Below are 20,134 nucleotides of genomic sequence, written 5' to 3'. Positions count from 1 at the left end.
CCATGCTATCTCTCTCTCACTTCCTCTTTTCTCCTTCACTGTACAAGCAAATATTATCAGGGTTAATGGCTTTTCAATATTGTGTCGAATCTAAAGCAGACGAGCTGCCAACTAAAGCCGGCCACTGTTAATAAGCTCAACAAGTGTTAATGACCTTTAACAAGGAAACAATGGCAGGCCGGAGCCAAGACAATTAAATGCAAGTATCGCATTGGCACATTTTAGTTAAAAACAGGATATTGGTGGGTGGGCGAGAAAAAGAGACGTTAGCAGGAAAAGGAAGAAGAATAAGGAAAGAGGAAGACGGCACTTTTAGCCGACCCCAATGTTGCTTTGCTGTTCAAAGACGATTCTCACGCTGGGGCCAAGACCAAACAGAATCAGAACCGCCCGAGGACAAGGATCACTTGTTCGGAGACAGAAACGTGAAGGATTTGGACAGGACAGACAGATGGTTTGTGAGAAGAGAGGCCATCCCTGACCAAGGCTGTGACATCATTTGCCAGCAAGCTTCAATGTGTCATCTTAACCGTGACAGTTCACACATCAGCTGTGCAACAGACCGTCAGCAATCCGTTGGTTTTACCATGGGTAGGAAAGTGGTTAAAGGGATAAACCGCCTAAAAATGTACATTCTGTCATTGTCCACCATCTTGTCACTCAAAACATGAATAAAAGGTCAAGGCAGCTGGTGAACAGTTGCAACAAAAAGTGACATAAAAATGATTTGTCAGAATCAAGCATTCAAAGGATGCAAAAAGCCAAAATGGGCCGAACTGATATGATCTACTGAACAACATCTTTTTGTTTTAAGCAAAGATGACAAAAGGAAGCAACTTATAATGCTTTTGGGTGAACTATAACTATAATGCTGGGGAATTTCCACCACTACAACTGATGAAGCCAACTGGATGAGATGCAAACATATCTTCAGTAACTGGAAAACAGGTTGAGATGTGCCAGAACAAACTCTGTACAAATGCCTCTATTTGTAAAATCCTGAGAATGAAAAATCAAAGTCTACTAATAGGACATTATGTCTTGTTTAAAACACATAAGTGCATTTCAGACACAGGTGGTGAATATATTTCGATAAATCCATAAACACACTAGCCAAAATTTATTTTAAATAGTTCCCTGCTTGTAATCTGCACTGGAAGGTTTTGTTCATCTGTAGAGGAATGACCTCTCTCTCTCTCTTTGTATGTCAGAATGAAATGTGTTTTCCAGATGTGTGTCTGTCTTAAGAAATGCAGGCGTAGTGTCAGCGTCAGCCCCGTCTACGGCTGCTACATAAATGTCCTCATTCATAGAGGAAACCCTTCCTGCATTCACTGCCGTGAGAATGACAACATGTCAATCAAATCCATTGTGAGAACAAAGACCCACGCAAGCCGTTTCCTCTAGTGTACCCTGTATATTTGTCTGTGTGTGTCCAGAAAAATAAAGTGCTATTGCAGATTGCCAAAACTTTGCTTTGATATCCAATCTGAACATGTCTATAATAGCTGTTTATTCAACAGCCCTTAGTTAACAAAATCACAGTGATACCATCTAAAGAGCAAAAATGTGATTCTCTCTCTCTCTTGCACTCTGTAAGAGCCTAAACTGAAAATGAGGATTACCAAAACACTTTACAATAAAGTTGTATTGGTCAACATTTGTTAAAGGACAAGTTCGGTATTTTACACTTAAAGCCCTGTTTTCAGATTGTTTATGGTGAAATAGAACGGTTTTGACTGAAATTTCGACATATGCGGCTGCCCTGAGATTTTTCGCGTGTTTGTGTTTCCCCTGACACCTCTACAATGGGTTTAATGGTGCACTGGAACAATCCTTTCTAAAATGCATTAAACTTTCGTTTACAAAGACGTGAAACTCACCGAGTGGTCAGGGGTGTTCACTGATATGCTCACACAAAAATCGCTGCAAAAGATGCTTTCCAACAGCTGTTTTAGCATTCGTTGTTAACTTGTGGACCTATTTTTCCAAACGCCTCACACCTGTATATTCTTCCGCTTAGAGCTTGAATAATAGACACTCCAGCCAAGGTGGTGGCGCTAATCCGCCATTGCCAATTGCAAGAATAGAAACAAAGTTCCCGGCGCGGAGTAATACCGTACCTCACAGCACATCTAATACAAGTCAATGGAGTTGGAAAAAATACGATAAAACCTGTTGGATTGCGTCTTTTGGAGCGATTTTTGTGTGAGCATATCAGTGAACACCCCTGACCACTCGGTGAGTTTCACGTCTTTGTAAATGAAAGTTTAATGCATTTTAGGAAGGATTGTTCCAGTGCACCATTAAACCCATTGTAAAGGTAGGAGGTGAAACACAAACACCCAAAAATTCTCGGGGCAGCCGCATATGTCAAAATTTCAGTCAAAACCGTTCTATTTCATCATAAACAATCTGAAAACAGGGCTTTAAGTGTAAAATACCGAACTTGTCCTTTAATGAATTAGCTATGGACAATACTCCTACAGCATTGATTAATTTTCGTTCAAGAGGCAGCCGGTGACTTTTTCGAGGGCATCACAACATGTATTTAGTCCGTCATGTGTGTGGCTCATCATGTCAAAATATGTGTTTGGCGCGTCATGGAAACTTATGTGCATCATGTCAAAATACGTGCCTGCTGCAGATGCTTCGAAGGGGTTTATGATAAAAGAGATGCTCACGTATGCCCGATCATTAACCCTTTCAACGCATTTGCTGCAGGCACGTATTTTGACACGAAGCATGAGGCACATGGTTCACACGACATTTTGAACACATATTTTGAATTCGCGCCCATCTGAAGAGAAGTCAACAGCCACCACTAAGTTCATGTTTTTTTTTTTAGCATTTTATAATACATTTTAATATCAAGAGTTGTAACTGTTAACAATGAACAATTATATTTACTAGGGATGCAGCAATATTAAATTCTTAGAATGACATCTTCCGATAGTTGTGCTTTTTACTTCATTTCAAATTATTATGCTGTGAAATCCTAGGAGTGCAGACCATACAAACTGCCACTTTGTTTCACAATTCAAATTAATCACACATCATGAGTTCGGATGTGTTTTTCCACCCCATTGATTCCAATCTGCCCTGATCATCGGCTGTTCTGCCATTGTCCAATTGTGAGAAAAATTGCTTTTAACTGTCTTTACCGATTATAGGCCGGTATACACTGTAAAAAGTAAAAGTTTGGTTAACCTAAAAAAAATCTTTTTCCCAGCACTTTTTTACGTATATTCCTCAAGTTAGAAATGTAAATTTTTTTAGATGTTACCAATTTAAGTCATTTTTAAAAGATTTTTTATCTTATGTTTTTTTTTTACTTTAAAGGGGACATTTTACAGTACTTTTTTTAAGATGTAAAATAAATCTTTGGTGTCCCCAGAGTGTGTATGTGAAGTTTTAGCTTAAAATACCCCACAGATCATTTATTATAACATGTTTAAACTGCCACTTTGCAGGTGTGAGCAAAAATGTGCCGTTTTTGGGTGTGTCCTTTAAAATGCAAATAAGTTGATCTCTGCACTAAATGGCAGTGCCGTGGTTGGATAGTGCACATTAAGGGGCAGTATTATCCCCTTCTGACATCACAAGGGGAGCCAAATTTCAATTTACACGCTTGCAGAGAATGGTTTACCAAAACTAAGTTACTGAGTTGTTCTTTTTCACATTTTCTAGATTAATAAAAGCATTGCGGACCCAATTATAGCACTTAAACATGGACAAAGTCAGTTTCATGTCCCTCTTTAAGTGAAAAAGTTTGGTTGACAAAACAATTTAAACATTTTTAAGTGTTAATAATTGAAGTAATTTGTTTAAGTAGATCCAACTTTAACTTTTTTTAAAGTGTATCAGTGTACCCCCAGTATTAACTAACATAAACAAAGATTAATAAACGCTGAAAATGCTATATTGCTCATTGTTAGTTCATGTTAGCTAATGCACACACTGCAAAAAATTATTTTCAAGAAAAAAAAATTAATATTTTTGTCTTGTTTTCAGTAAAAATATCAAAAAATTCTTAAAATGAGATGCTTTTTCTTGATGAGCAAAACGACCCAAGAAAATAAGTGATTTTGTGCATAAAATAAGCAAAAAAATCTGCCCATGGGGTAAGCTAATTTTTCTTGAATTCATTTTTTTACCTTAACTTGAACTGACAATTCCTCCATTCTCCTACATAAATCCACCGTTACATTTTATATGTGTCTGGGGGAGTCTTCATATTTAAGCCTCTTCATTATAGACAGTAAGCCAAACCTGTCGACCCCTCTACATGTGTTTTTTTTATGTTTTTGAGTGCAATGAGTAGTGCGTGTCTGAGTTTGTGTACGGTTTTGGCTATACTTGTGAGGGTAACATTCAGTGGTGGCCGGTGATTTCTCTTCTGAGGGGCGCAAATTCAAAATATGTGTTCGTAGTGTCATATGTGTTGTTCATCATGTCAAAACGTGTGTATTGCATTATGTGAACTATGTGCATCATGCATCATTTCAAAATATGTGCCTGCTGCACACGCGTCAAAAGTGTTTATGATAAAAGAGACGCTCACGTTCATAAAATACTCGCAAGACATTAACTTAACACTAAACACTGTTTACGCATGAGATTAAGTGAGAATCGGGCAAACGTGAATGTTTTTTTTATCATAAACCCCTTCGAAGCGTCTGCAGCAGGCACTTATTTTGACATGACATGTGATGTGCATAAGTTTAGATGATGCACCGAACACATATTTTGACATGACAAGCCACACACATGACGGACTAAATACATGTAGTGACAAGCTCTGCATCGTGCACCCTTGAAATAGAAGTCATCAGCCGCCACTGGTAACATTTTTGAAAAGGTCACAAAGAAAGTGAAACATAATAAATGTACTACTTTTATAGTTTCTATAATGAGAGCTAATAATATTTTCTTTCCAGTAACACTGTCTACTACTAAGATTTTAATGAAAATACTTATTTGTGGGGATATTATAAAGTGGTCCCTCGCTATTAAAATAGTGCAACCTGATAATTGCTAAAAAAAGATGTTCTCATTAATATAATGTGTGTGTGCATGCATGTATATGTTTTTATTACATTTGGCTGAAATCATTGGACCTTAAATGCCAAACACAAGATCAAGTACACACTTACATTTACTGTCAAGCATAACTTTTACCCTTTTTAAATACTGAGTAAATAAAGAACATTGAGTCTATTATGCATGTAAGATCATGCCTTCACTATTAAAATAAAACCGTGCTTCCTTGTAAAATCCTAAACCGTGTGTCTGCTTTCTGCCTACATTGTTGAGATCGAATGTTCCCACAAGGATAGTAAACCTGAAATCACATTTGTGGGGAGCAGGCGATGATCCACGTGAGGTCAATAAACAGAGTAACAATTTAATTAAAATCTTAGTACTGGGTAGTGTAATGGGATAGAAATGATCATTAGCTCGGTATAGAAACAATAGAAGTGAATGGAAAGTCCTCATGATGGAGAAAAACACATGTCCGTGTACCTGTATCCATTCCCTAGCCGAGTCCTCTGATGGCGTCCATCCGTTGTCAGGGTATTGAAGTCTGGAGCGCAGCGGAGACCAGCTGGGATTATACTGCGAGGATGCAGTGATTCTGTCATCTGTGATCTCACCACTTGCCATCCCTAAAGGAGACATACATTCACCTACACACACACAAGAGACATGTATTGAGTATTTAGAGAAAAATAAACAGCAAACTGTCAACATAAAATCAAAAATATGAAAAATTGATAGTTTCGATTGGATAAGCCACTTTTATATGAGGTTATGTGTGCATGCGTGTGTGTGAGTCAGATTTCCTCTGTCTCTCAACAGGAAGTTAAGAGTCTTTTATGTCTGCCCACAATTGACCCATAAAGTGACCGACTGTCCCATGTGACAGTGAAATAAAGATGAATTATAAGCTGACAACCTCACTTCACTTTATTACACAGCTGAACAGAGTTTTGTGTAGTCAGGCTAAACTTGGTTCGGGTCTCAAAGGATTTTTGGTTTTCATTCGGTACCATCAAACGCATTATTGCCACATTATTGCTAACAGTCTCAGTTAGCGTCTCTCTGAAAACTTGATAGATGAGTTTAATAAAAGCCCTGGACAAGCCGAGCTGAGACGGCAGAAACGTCCGCAGAGTTTACACCCGTTGTCATCTTTGCCGTTGGATTTATTAAACGTATTGTTGCTTCAAAAACGAAACATTCTCTTGATACTTTACGATAAAAGCGTTTGATGTATTGTGTAGACATACTGTCCCAATCATCAACGCATTAACATGGCCACCCACATTTACACATCAATGGCTGTCCTATATTGGAACCAACAACAAATCTGCAATGCATAAGCCTTGTTATTTTAAATGCAAAGATTGGATAGCCAGTTATAAAAGAAGTCATTTACAAAGGTACAATGGAGCATAATAGAGAGAGGTTGCCAATGTAATGTTACAAAGTAATTTATGACTGATCTAAGTGCCAGAAACCCTGACAAGCATAATATGCAGACTTAAAGGGCACATATTACGCAAAATCCATTTTACAAGGTGTTTGGACAGAAATGTGTGTTGGCCGTGTGTGAACACAATGGGTCTCATTCACTAAGCATGCGTATGCACAAATTTGTGCATGAGATGTGCATACGGATGTTTTTACAAACAAATCATGATTCCAAAAAAACGTTCGTATTAAAATGTCTTCTAAATGTACGCAAAAATAAAATCCCCTGTAATCACGTACATTATAATCAAATACTAGGCTATTATTATAATGTTTATAATTATGTTGATATATAAAATGTACATTATTATATTTGATATTATAATATTTTCTGTATTATATATTATTATATATGATCTATATTATTATTATATACATTATATTATACATTATTATAGCCTACTTATTTTTTCTAAACATATAATGAAGATGCAGGCAAAGACAAATCTTCACGCTTTCCTTCCTCACTTTTTTAATCTCTATATGAAAGCGTCTGCTTAATGCCTAATGTTAACATCATGTAAATGTAATGAGAAGTCCAAACGTCAATCACTTGATCTCATGTCTGTTTTATTTTAGATACAGATGCGCGTCTCTGTCATATTAATTAAATCTCATATTTGTTAACGCATCCAATACGTCTTTAATGTTACTCCGGTCGGTGGACAGCACTGGCTTCCTCCAGCAACAGCAAAACCTCCCAAATAAAAAATGCAAAGCAAAGCGGAAATTACCAACCTCGTGCACGTGACCGCTCATGTAGAACACTCCAAATTCACTAACGTGAGAACAAGCTTAAGAACAAAATCATGTGCGTACGCACGTGCTGTGAATTAGGTGGAAAGTTTACGTGAGAAGTTCAAGTGTGCGTATAAATACGTACGCAATTATTAGTGAATGAGACCCAATAACCCTACAATGAAAAAATGCACCCACTCTTTCGTTTTTATCCCCATTAAACCAAAGCAGCCTCATTAGACATGCTTTTTATTCTCTTGTTAATGTGATATCACATTGATAAAGCCCCACCCATGGCCACTGACTGACCGGTTAATTTTACCCAAAAGCTTTTCTAAATGTGTTTTTAGCACATTATAGACAGGAATCACATCTACTTTTAACCCAAAGCGCTCATGGTCTGTTTGTAAGGAAGTGAGAAGTTGTAGCTCATTTGCATTTAAAGGTACACACATGAAAAGAGCATTTTGCTCCAACCCAAATGGTGGCATTTTGGATGTTATAACAAAAAAGCTGTGGGGTTATTTTGAGCTAAAACTTCACAAACACATTCTGGGCACACCTGAAACTCATATAACACCTTGTAAAAAGATACATAATTGTATAAAATGGGCATTAAAGGTGCAGTGTGTAAATTTTAGCCGCATCTAGTGGTGATTTTGCGAATTGCAACCAATGGTTCACCGAAATGCATGGAAAAGCTATGGTAGCCACCACAGGACAAACATTTCATCATCGGAGACAACTTAGTAAAGAAAATTTGTCCACTAAGGGCGGTTGTAGAAACATGGCGTCACAAAATGGCAACTTCCATGTAAGGGGACCCACGGTGTATGTAGATAAAAACAACTCATTCTAAGGTAATAAAAACATAACGGTTCATTTTGTAAGGTCTTTATAAATCACTGATAATATAGTTTTGTATATTATATTGCATTTGTGTCAAGAGATCTTTCTAAAAGTTACACACTGCACCTTTAATGTAGGATATGTAAGAAAACGTAGGATATGAGACAATAATCTAACCATCGTGCTGCTGGGATGGCTCCGGGCTGCTTCGGATGCTGTAGTAGGCTGAAAATCCTTCCTTGGCAATGGCGTTATCTGTGTGGATACTAAGAGAGAGAACGCCCGTGTAGGAGATAATATGGCCCGGGTGCCTAGAGCCACAGTACCGACCAATATGAGGACCGACTGAGAGAGAGAGAGAGAGAGACAAAGATATACAAATGTGTTCAAAATACTACATATATTCAACTAAGTAGCAAAATTCTCTACACAAGCAGAACAATCAGAGTAATAGTTTTTGTAAATAATAATAAACTTTATAAAAAATGTGTGTGCCTTGCTATTGAGACTTTTCTACAGATCTTCCTGTTGTGTGTAATTTAGTTATTGCTCTTATCACCCTTTATATCATTACCTGTTGGATATCCGTCCCAAATCTCCAGATAGTCAAATCTGCAGACAGCCCCAGCAGGTGCAGTTGTGTCCGGTTCCATACTGAAGCTCTGGAAGTCCAGGACGATCTCTGCCATCTTGGGTGCGAAGACGATGAAGGTACACTCGAGATTGTTCGGGTACTTCTCAGGGTAACCAGGGGTTTGGATTACTCCATGTGGTGCCGTGAAATTTCTGGAACATTCAGTACCTGCTCAAAAAGTAAAATTATGGTATGATGGTATTTAGTGTGATTATGTCAAGAGTAAGTGACTGTGTGTGTTTACCGGTACCTGTACGGTGTATCTCGTAGCGAATGCTGAATCCAGCACCTGCGCTTTCATAGTCAGAGGTGAATTTAATGAGCAGAGCGTTTCCACTAGAGATGATTGGAGATGGAGCGATTTTGCCGCAGTACCTCCCAGGAGAGAAAGCCTGCTCATCTGCACCATCAAACACCTGTACAAAATCATACCTACACACATACACACACACACACATACAGTGTTAAAGTCAGAATTGCATGTTTGGTTCAAAGACTGTTTATGGTACTTAAGTTTATGCAGTGGTGGTCGGTGACTTCTTTTTTCGAGGCGAACGATGCGAAGTTTGTCACAACATGTATGTAACCCGTCATGTTTGTGGTTCGTAATTTCAAAATATGTGTTCTGCGCGCCGAGTGATCCTATCCTAGCAGTGCCTGCTGCAGACGGGTCTAAAGGGTTTATGATAAAAGGGACGCTCGCGTTTGGTTGATCCTCGCATAATCTTATGCGTAATCAGAGTTTATTTTTAAGTTAGTGTCTTGCATGTATTTTGTGAACGTGAGCGTCTCTTTTATCATAAACAGTTTTGACGCGTGTGTAGCAGGCACTTATTTTGACAAAGCACATGATGCACATGGTTCACATGACTCAACAAACACATATTTTGAAAACACAAGCAACACACATGACACTCCGATTTTGAAATTTTTAATATTATGAATTTGCACCCCTCAATGAGCAGTCACGAGCCGCCACTGGGTTTATGGGTTTAATAACTATAAATAAAATCCTATAGACAATTATTTTATAGTTTTTTATGAATAATGTTAATGTACATCTTATGGTATTATTGCAAATGTTTTATTTACAGTATATATGTATAGTTTACATCACATTCAAAATAAAGGTTTATTTTTGCATAATATATGTGTGTGCACTGTGTGTAATTATTTTGTATGTAATAAATACACACACACATGCATTTATGTATTTAAGAAACATTTATATATAAATCGAAATGTATGTATTTAAAAAACTAAATTCATATATATATATATATATATATATATATATATATATATATATATATATATATATATATATATATATATATATATATATATATATATATATATAAGTTTTTTTAAATACATACATTTTAGGTTTGTTTTAATGTAAGCCTTCATAACTAAAACATATACAGCTAAATTACACAATAAAACACAATAAAAACATAATAATAACATAATAACAAACATGTTTTATCAAAAAATGTATTATAAGTTATCTCGTTTTGGAACCAAACTCTTCATAGTTCATATATATATTTATATTTATATTAGAGCTGGGCATAGATTAATCTAGATTAATCTCATACAAAATAAAAGTAATTTTTTGCATAACAAATGAGTTTGAGCTGTGTGTAACTATTATGTATATATAAATACACATACATTTATGTATGTATTTAAGAAACATTTACATGTGTATATATACTTATTTATATTTTTATTTATTGTATATTATATATAAATAAAAAACTATATATAAATAAAACATTTCTTAAATATATATATATATATATATATATATATATATATATGTATGTATGTATGTATGTATGTATGTATGTATGTATGTATGTATGTATGTATGTATGTATGTATGTATGTATGTGTGAGTGTTTAAATATACATAATATTTACACACATCACAAACTCGTATATTATGCAAAAAAATACTAGACTGAATATTGAAGAAAAAGCAGCAAATAAGAGCCCAGATTAAGTGTGAACTCAATAGTCTTTAAAATTCAATTCAATGACATGGTTTTGCAATTTCTAGGTAAAGGGTGGCTGCACTTCAGATGATAAAATATAACAGAGTTTTTATTTATTTTGGATGCTTTTAGCCACAACATAATTCACAGTTACATTTGTGAAAATGAAGGAGTGTTTTAAAACATTTGACCGGTAGTGTATATATATGTGTGTGTGTGTGTGTGTGTGTGTGTGTGTGTGTGTGTGTGTGTGTGTGTGTGTGTGTGGATAAAGCATTATACAGCCATTAGAGCAAATGTTACAACACTGTGAAACCTCATTTTATTGCCTTACAATAACTTTCGTATGAGTCATTTGGTTTGACTCAATCCATCAACACCAACAGATCATACAAAAACCAAAAACATGAGGCATTTCCTGCTGACCTGACACTGGTTTTACACACAGGACCCCTGTGAGTACATTTACGCTCTTGTGCTCTGCTGTAACCAAATACACTGATGGTCAATGTGACCTCTGCCCTCTCACCACGATCTGACCCTTGTGGGAGCAGAAGCGTGCTTTCTTACCTCCTGATAGATCGCTCATGTTCACTGGACTCAAACTACACCCTGATGTTTATATTTTAATCAATGGATCACAAACCATAGGAAGATTTTATTTATGCATTTTCTATGCATACAGCAAATGGTTTCTTGTAGGGTTTAATACGGATACAGCATTGTGTTAGGAATGCAAAGGGCATAGGTTTGATCCACATGTAACATGCATGCTATTAAATGTATTACTTGAATGCACTAGGTTACTGAAAATGAAAATGCATTCATGTAAATTTATAAGATGTCTAGCGCCATGCTTTACTTTTGGACCCACAGGAAAACCGAAATCAATATTCTTTAAGCATGAGTTGCAGATTTATAGAAAGTAAATAACAAATGTCAATTCATTCATTCTTTTAATGTGATAAACTGGAAAAATCAGCATCATTGAGTTGATAACAGAGGTGCTTTTCAGTTTCTGCATGTTTTTGATGGAAATAATCTAAGAAAGTCTAGTGCTGACAACAGATCTATCCACTTTCTAGAGAAACTCAGAAACAAAATGTATGTGTGTCAAAACTATTTTTCTATTGAGTAACACACGTACACAGAGAACAAGGATGTGAAAGATGCTGATATTATGACTTACTGAGAGTTAAACAAACTAACAATAAAAACTGTCAGGAGAGAAATGTTTAGTTCTGCATATTTGCTTTGATCCAATGTCAGTGTATCCACAAGAGAGAGAGAATAACAGCGTGCGTCTGATTATAGTTTAAAGAAAGAGACGTAGGGAATTATAAAGACGTTCGTGCATTTGCCGAATGCTTTTATCCAACGCGACTTACAGTCCACTTTAGGTCATACAGTATAAATTTTATCAATTCAAAGCATCGTCTGGGAATTGAGCCAATAACCTCAGCTTTCCTAGCACGATGCTCTACTCGCGGAGATACAAAAATAGAAAAGAACAAATCAGATTTCAGACAACAGAGGCTTTACATCAGACAGACTAATAATACACTCCTGTAAATGTTGGTGTTAGGACTGAATTTTTAGCTCGCTTGTTCATATATCGCTGCCATTATGCTACATAGATGTAAGTGGAGGCAAGGTGGTTGCTTGGGTGTTCTTGGGCTCTCCTGATTTTGCCAAGTGGTTGATGTCCTCAGGGCAACATTATGTTGACCCTGGGACAACATTTCAATCAACCAATCAGATTTCAGAAATAAGTTTACAGTTTGTTTTAAGTTTAAGCTTACAACCAGGATTAGCTGTTTCTAGACCATTGTTTTTCACTTTTCATGTCCCATTGATTTTAGGGTTTGGTTATGGTTAGGGTAAGGGTTTGGTGGGTTTAGGTTTTATTTAGAAAAATGTTGTCCTTGGGTCAACACAATATGTTGCCCTGAGGACATCAACCACTTGGAAAAATCAGTTCGAGCGATGTTAGTTAATGGTAGCTTTTTGGTAGCCAGTGGCGGCCGGTGACTTCTTTTTTCGAGGGGCGCACGATGCGAAGTTTGACACAACATGTATGTAACCCGTCATGTGTGTGGTTCGTAATTTCAAAATATGTGTTCGGCGCATCAAGTGTCTTGTCAAAATAAGTGCCTGCCGCCGATGCGTCTAAAGTATTTATGATAAAAGAGACGCTCGCGTTTGTGCAGCAGGCACTTATTTTGACAAAACACGTGATGCACATGGTTCACATGACGCAACAAACACATATTTTGAAAACAAGAGCAACATACATGACACTCCGAACACATATTTTGAATTTGCACACCTCGGAAAAGCAGTCACAAGCCGCCACAGTTGGTAGCCAAAAGTCTACATAAGATACACAAATGATTAAAATGGTCCCGAGCTGTCACCGGGGTAGTACCCCTTCAAAAAGTAAAATCTTCGTAGTTCATTATAGTACCTTAGAGGTACATACTGGTACCGAAATGGTACATATTAGGACCTTTTTAAAGAGTACTGCATTTTTTGACCATTTTATTTATTTCTTGACCAACGTTCATCCCTTTCTTCTATCATATAGTGAGTAAAAATCCTCTTACTTATACAAATAATGTCAAACTCTCATAAAGCATAATTTGATTGATCTATAGCTGTAGCACAAACTTTTAAAAAGGGGTTTGTTCAAATCCGTGCATTAGCAAGCACCATCTTTTAGGAGGGCTGTTAAGAGGGCACAGAGAGAGAGTCATTAATGATTAATATGTGCAGCATTTTTAAAGCATTCCCACACAACAAAGCCATTAATGATGAACATTACTGCTGCTTTATAAGTGTGTGTGTAAAGCTTTAGATGAATCAATCCTCATAAATGTTGCAGCGTATTACTTATGATTTCTCTCCTGGAGCACACATCATAAAACCAAACTATAAACTGCATCTCTCTCATTCTATTCATGTTAAATGAAGAATGTAGATTGTGCATGCATGTATGGGTTTGTCTGGAAGTGACAGATTTACATAAATGACCTCACAAATACAGTGAAGCCTTATTTAAAGACTTATAAACCTGCCAAATCATGTTTGCTTTAAATATGTCAACCGGTTTGTGTGAATTTTAGCTGAAAACCATTGCGTTCTCACTATAGCTTTTAAGGTCTATCTCTGTGTGTGTGTGTGAGGTGTCACAGGAACATATGTGTCTGATTTCACACTAATGACATTACTGTCTAGGGCCAAAGGCAATTGCAGCCCAGACCCTCTCACCAGAGACCCTTAAGATAAGACAAGAATGCACTACACGCATCGTTAATCTGAGACACTAGATAACATGAGTTCCTAATGCAGTAAAAATAATCACATTCCCAAAAGTATAGCAGCACTCCAGTGCCAAAATATCTCAGCCTTGTGCATTTGTGGCCAGAGGGAAACTGTGGATCTTTATGAATGAGATGAAAATGCATGGCAATGTCTTGAAGTTTTTTTTTTTACTGTAATTTACCGTAAATACAAATCTGAGATTGTACCCTGAGCTGTTCTCCGAGCACGTACTTGGACTCAGAAATTGTTTCTATGGCAACGCTCATAATGCCAAAACTGATCTGCGTGTAGCTTTCCTGTTTAATCACTGCACACTTAATTCGCCTACGTAAGCTATTAGAAATATTTAAGAAAAGATAAAGCATCAGGTGACTATCACTATTAAAATAATATCAAATGTGTAATGGTCGTGTGCAAGTGTCATAAACCGAACAAATTCCAATCTAATTCCTTCCAAAAATTCTCCTTCGTATTAAATCTGGTTTTACTAGGATATACAGCAGATTATAGAAATAAAGTGGATGGAGAACAACATTTGACTTTAAAGCAACACTATGTAGTTTCCATGTAAAAATGACTTACAGCTCCCCCATGTGGTTGAAAAGCGCAACAGTGCCTGGTATCAGACACTCTTCTGCAGGCAGGGGGAGGGGCGGGGCTGTGTGCTCTACCCTCCACCGCCACTTTCAGAGTGTGCTTGTAGCAGCTAGGAGGTTGCTCAGGTTGCAGCAACAGTACAATTTGTCCACTTAAAAGTTGTTCTATCACTGAAATAATTTTAGAGACATTATTTAAAGGTAAAAAAAACTACATAGTGTTGCTTTAAAGTCTCTGTAAAGTCCGATATTAAATGTGTTCTGAGTTTGTGACACCACAGAAAAATGTGTTATTAACCAACCAGACCAAGTAAATAAAACAAGTTATCAAAATCTTGGAAAAAACAGCATTCTCTGGTCTCAAACGTTGGGGGCGTGTCCGCTGTCTGTGCTGAAACCACACCCACTCGCGGGAAAGCTTGCATCTCTCTCAACTTTCAAAAATTGCTACAACATGAATGGATACTCACGATTGTGTTATATGGCGTACACACCAAATGCGAAATTAATGATTTGCGCAAGTAGATCGCATACAAAGTCATTGTAAAGACGCAAATAGATGTGATCTCGCCATACGAATGATGCTAATTGGGCAACACACTTGCCGCGAAAACACACGCTATTCGCCTAATGGGGCTTACACTCCAAACGTGAGTTCAACGATTTGTGCAAGTAGATTACATACAAAGTCAATGCAATTACACGATATGGGTGGCGGGTTTGCCGCAAAAACACGAGCTATTCGCCTCAAAAGCGCCTTCACCCAAGTTGAGAGTATTCAACTCGAGGGAAAAATTTGCATGACACAAAGTTAAATCCCACGAGTAATCTCGAGCGAGTAATCTAGTGCGAGTAACGCGATTCCCCGCGTTTGGGGTGTACGTAGCATAAAACGCGTCTTCGTTCAAGTTGAAAATATTCGGTTCAACAAAAAATTCACATGACACGAAGTTAAATCCTGCGAGTAATCTAGAGCGAGTCACGCGATTCCCCAAGTTTGGTGTGTACGTAGCATAAAACCCGTCTTCATTCAAGTTGAAAATATTCGTCTCAAGTGAAATTCGCATGACACGAAGTTAAATCCCGCGACTAATCTAGAGCGAGGAACACAATGCATCACGTTTGGTGTGTACGTAGCATTAGAGGCGAGCCATGTGCGGTGGCTCACGTGCATCATTGAGCCCTCATTTTAACCCTACCCAAATAATCCTGAATTTAGAAATAGTGAAAAACTGTTAAACAATCAAATGAGGCATACACACCAAACGCGAATTCAACAATAGGTGTGAGTAGATTACATACAACATCAATGCAAAGAAGCGAATAGATGCGAACTTGCGATGCGAATAATGCAAATTGGGCGATGCGATTGCCACGAAAACAATATTTGCCTCCAATGCATCTTCGTGCAAGTAACGAAAAATTTGCATGACACAAAGTTAACTCCCACGAGTAACCTAGAGGAAGGAACGCTATGCTTCGCATTTGGTGTATATGCAGCATAACTCTGCAATTCAGTACTACATAGTTTATCGTCTTTTTGACGTGTTTACAGCAATACATTTCTAACATTTATAATGTGTTTAGAAACAATTTTCAAGATTGACTTTACAATTGCTGAGGCTAATGTAATGTTGATTATTTTAAGTGAATAAAACTTAACTTCCCGGTACAAATTTGACTGACAAGTGACTTGTTTTCACTACATAAAAACTCATAATCACGGTAATCCTGACAATATGAAACCAGCATAAAGGTTAACATCTCAAACCTCACAGGATGGATGTGTAACCAGGCTAATCTTAGAAGACATCTAACGTCTGCTCTATTACATCATTTGTTAAATGAAAACCCTATTACATCCGATGTGTTGTTCCCTGCAGCCCAATCTCCTGGGTTTTTCCGCAGAGTTGGTTTGATGATGTTCACCATCATTTGCTGCAGTTTTGTCAGAGCCAAAAACTGAACACAGTCCAAAAACAACACAAAGGCATCTGGTCCAGGTTAAAGTGAGGTTCTGATTAACATTTCTTATTCTGAGATCCATACTCGTGGAAATTCACCCGACAAACCACAGCACGCGATATGTACAGCCAAATTCTAAAATGGCATTGTATATTGGTAATGAAGGCAATGCCCAGTTTGTTTTCACATGTTGCATGTTTAATATACATCAGGTGGCTAATGTTCCTGTAGCTCAATTGGTAGCATTGTGTAAGGTCATGGGTTCGATCTCCAGGGAAAACACATACCGATATAAACAATGTATGCTTGATCTGGTTTATGCTTCCTACCGGATATAAAATGTTGAATTAAATGCATTTTATTGTGATGCAATGTGTGAGCAGTTTATTCAAGAAAATTTGCATACAATATAAAGTATACTTTGTAAAAAACATTATTCTTATATGCACTTTAAGCACACCCTAAGTCATTCTTTCTTATTATCTTTTCTCTCTCTATCTCCCACACACAAATACACACAAACTAAACAAGATGGACTGAAGAAAGTGTGGAGAGAAAGGGATGGTCATGGTCTGTTTACTACTCTCACATCCCCCTCAGGGGCCCACAGCAGGCCACTCGGCAGAAGGGACTTTCATTGGTCCCTTGGCACCGTAATCCAACCCAATAGTAAACCAGGTCTGTGTGACTGACAGCTGCTAATTTATGCCCCATTTATACGAGCTGTTTGTTAAAATGACCAAGAAAGTCATTAAATCTATTTCGTTCATGATCTTTTGTCCGCACAAAGCCTATTGTGTGGAAACCGCTGAATTAAACCACAATGCAATAACATACTCTCTAACCTCAATACCATTTAATGTCATTGCCTTTCAGTCTCCTCATTAAGAAAACACCCATCTTAATAACCAAGTGATGCCAAACCCTTATCAGACTATGAAACAAAGAGTTAGCAAATCACATGTGTCTTTTACATTTTTCTGTTTTGACCCCCGGCATTCTTTTCATTCATGAGATTTCCTCTTGGGAAAAATATTCCCCCTTTTCCTTTAAAAAAAAACACATCTGTTTGAAGTATGTCGTGTCTTCCTTAAAGACACAATTCAGCTTTTGAAAAATAAATATTTCATTTTCAGCCAACAGGTGGCACACCGGGTTGAATTGTTTTGTATCTACATTATTGGGATGTTTTCATTTCCTACAAATAAAAAAAAACGACTCACTTGCATTCCCTGCTCTCCAGGTCGAAGTGCGGGTTGAAGTTAATGAGAATCTTCTGCTGTGGCTCTGGCGCTTGGATCAGCCACGTGCACTGCTGGTTCACGGGGTATCCAGTCGGGTAACCGGGAGAGGTCACATACCCGGCGCTGTTGATCGTGATTGTTGCACCGCAGGGACTTTCTAAAAGCCAGAGAGGAGATGGAGGAAGATATGCCGTTTAAAACTCACATTTTTATTACGCATTCAGGAAATTATGGTAACAGCACCAATAATGTCAAACACATTGCGCTGCAATCTTGCAAGCTGTTCGACATATTGATCAGATTAGATGATCGATCAGTGTCTAAAATGACAAAAAGCCTCTGGGAAAGGAAGCCGTACTGTAAGGACAATTCAGGTAAATTAGGACACTTTCACTTTTTGATATTATGGATAGCTGTTGTTAAAAGTGACCCAATTTTTTGTGCAGTTGTGGGGGGTTGATATGGCACTGGGTCTGAATGTTTGAGTCTGATAACACACACCCTCTCTCTCTCTCTCTCTCACACACACACACACACACACACACACACACACACACACACACACACACACACACAAACGCGCGCGCGCACACACCTAAAAAATACACATGCACAAACAGAAGAACAGTACGAGTGAGACTGAACACATCTTTCTCAGAGACACAGCCAAAATGTAATCTAATCTACTAATCTACTTTAAAATATAATAAATATTATTATTATTATGCAATGCATTTAACAAATAAAACGTATTAAAGACGATGTATAAAATAGCATTTTGTTTAAATATCTTGTTAGGTAAACAAAAATAGTTTTCTGTGTGACAACTTCTAATTTAACTGGTTATTTTAAAGTCAAAAATATTTTTTATGACTAAATCGACGTGACTATTAGGTTACACCAGTGTTTTAATGGTCAGATCAGGTACAGTAGCTTTTTTAAGCTAAAAATAGTGTAGAAACTGATTTAAACTTATGTACAGTGTTGCTTAGTTTTTGTTAATCTTATCTCAGATTTTCTTTCCCTTTCTCACTTATAGTTCTTTCTTTTAACCCGCGTGAAACGGTAGTTTTACAGGTGACCATCATAAAGCACCTTTCCTAAGCACCGCTATTCAAAACACCCGATAATAAACTCACCCGTTAGAGCGCAAACCACGGACAAGCCTGTCAGAGTCACAAACAGCAAAAGCCAATACATCCTCAAACACTTCTGTCTGTTCACTTATATCCTCTTAATTTTGTACTTGTTTTTCTGAATCCACACGGTAGTTTGTATGAGGCTGGAGAGAGCGCGTCAGGCGGAGCGCATCCTGTCACTTAAACCGGTGTCTTCTTTTCCACACCGTGCAGAACAAAACACTTCATCCTCAGTCTGCAAACTCTCAATAAACCAGCGCCGTAGTAGCTACAATTTCATAATCCAAAGTCTAGAGGGACTTGACAGCGCGTCTCCGTTGCCAGCTGGGTTGTGGGCGCTTCTGCGGGCGCGCAGTCGGGTCACTCCCTTAAATGACTGATTTCCGTCCTCTGTCGCGCGTGGACAGGCACCGGTGGGTATATTTAGAAGGTTCTCATTGGCGTGAAGGTCTCAACATCCGATCTGAATACTGTTGGTCTCCAAACTCTGCTGCTTTGGTTGCGCGTTCCTCTCGTTCCTCCTCCTTGAGAGAGAATGAGCAGCACTGGAAACAAGCAAACCCTCTAACCCCTTCCAGGCAGAGACGCGCTGTCGCTCTGCCAAGCAGACACGGAGACTGTGGGCCAAACCAAAGAGACTTCGCGCTAAATTTGCGTGGGAGCGCAATGCTGAAACAAGATGTTGCTCAAAGTGCCCAATTAGTCAACAGAAGAATAAGACGACTTTGCGCGGATTACCATCACACACCGTTGTATTTTATTGCTAAACACAACACATGTGAATAATTTGCATCTGGTTTTCGTAATCTCCTAACGCTCATTGGGTTTGTGCGTCTTTGCGCATTGCAATAAGGATTAGAAGCGGGCCAACTCCACGAATCTGTTCTCTGGCTCGTGACACAGTGACATAAAAATGTGTAGCACGTAGTCACTTGCAGGCTCAGAGGCGCAACAGAGCAGCCAGCACTGCAATCTGATCATCCACTGGGAAAGAGAGAGAGAGAAATATTTTTCTTTGCACTTTGTTCATTGAGGTACTATGATGTGGAAGTTGCAATTAAAGGGAGGCGCCTTTAAAAAACCATACTCGCAGTCAATACAACTT

At 37.8% G+C, this 20,134-nt stretch overlaps 1 protein-coding gene across 1 annotated transcript in view; it reads right to left on the bottom strand.

The window, feature by feature from the left end:
• LOC135744195 (neuropilin-1a-like) overlaps positions 1-19,874 on the bottom strand; it is a 36,022-nt gene extending 16,148 nt beyond the window's left edge. Inside the window, exons 1-6 of the mRNA XM_065262177.2 lie at positions 19,030-19,874; positions 17,870-18,047; positions 9,009-9,190; positions 8,699-8,926; positions 8,302-8,469; positions 5,527-5,690 (exon numbers count right to left, since the gene is read on the bottom strand). Of these exons, the coding sequence (XP_065118249.1) occupies positions 5,527-5,690; positions 8,302-8,469; positions 8,699-8,926; positions 9,009-9,190; positions 17,870-18,047; positions 19,030-19,090 (981 nt within the window). The 5' untranslated portion in view covers positions 19,091-19,874. The remainder of the gene's footprint in view (positions 1-5,526; positions 5,691-8,301; positions 8,470-8,698; positions 8,927-9,008; positions 9,191-17,869; positions 18,048-19,029) is intronic.
• Between the last annotated feature and the right edge of the window lie 260 nt (positions 19,875-20,134).

The sequence above is a fragment of the Paramisgurnus dabryanus genome, chromosome 6 (genome assembly GCF_030506205.2).
Source record: "Paramisgurnus dabryanus chromosome 6, PD_genome_1.1, whole genome shotgun sequence".
In the NCBI taxonomy this organism is placed as follows: Eukaryota; Metazoa; Chordata; class Actinopteri; order Cypriniformes; family Cobitidae; genus Paramisgurnus; species Paramisgurnus dabryanus.
Note: the sequence above shows the minus strand (reverse complement) of the source record. Positions and strands in the feature narration are given on the sequence as shown.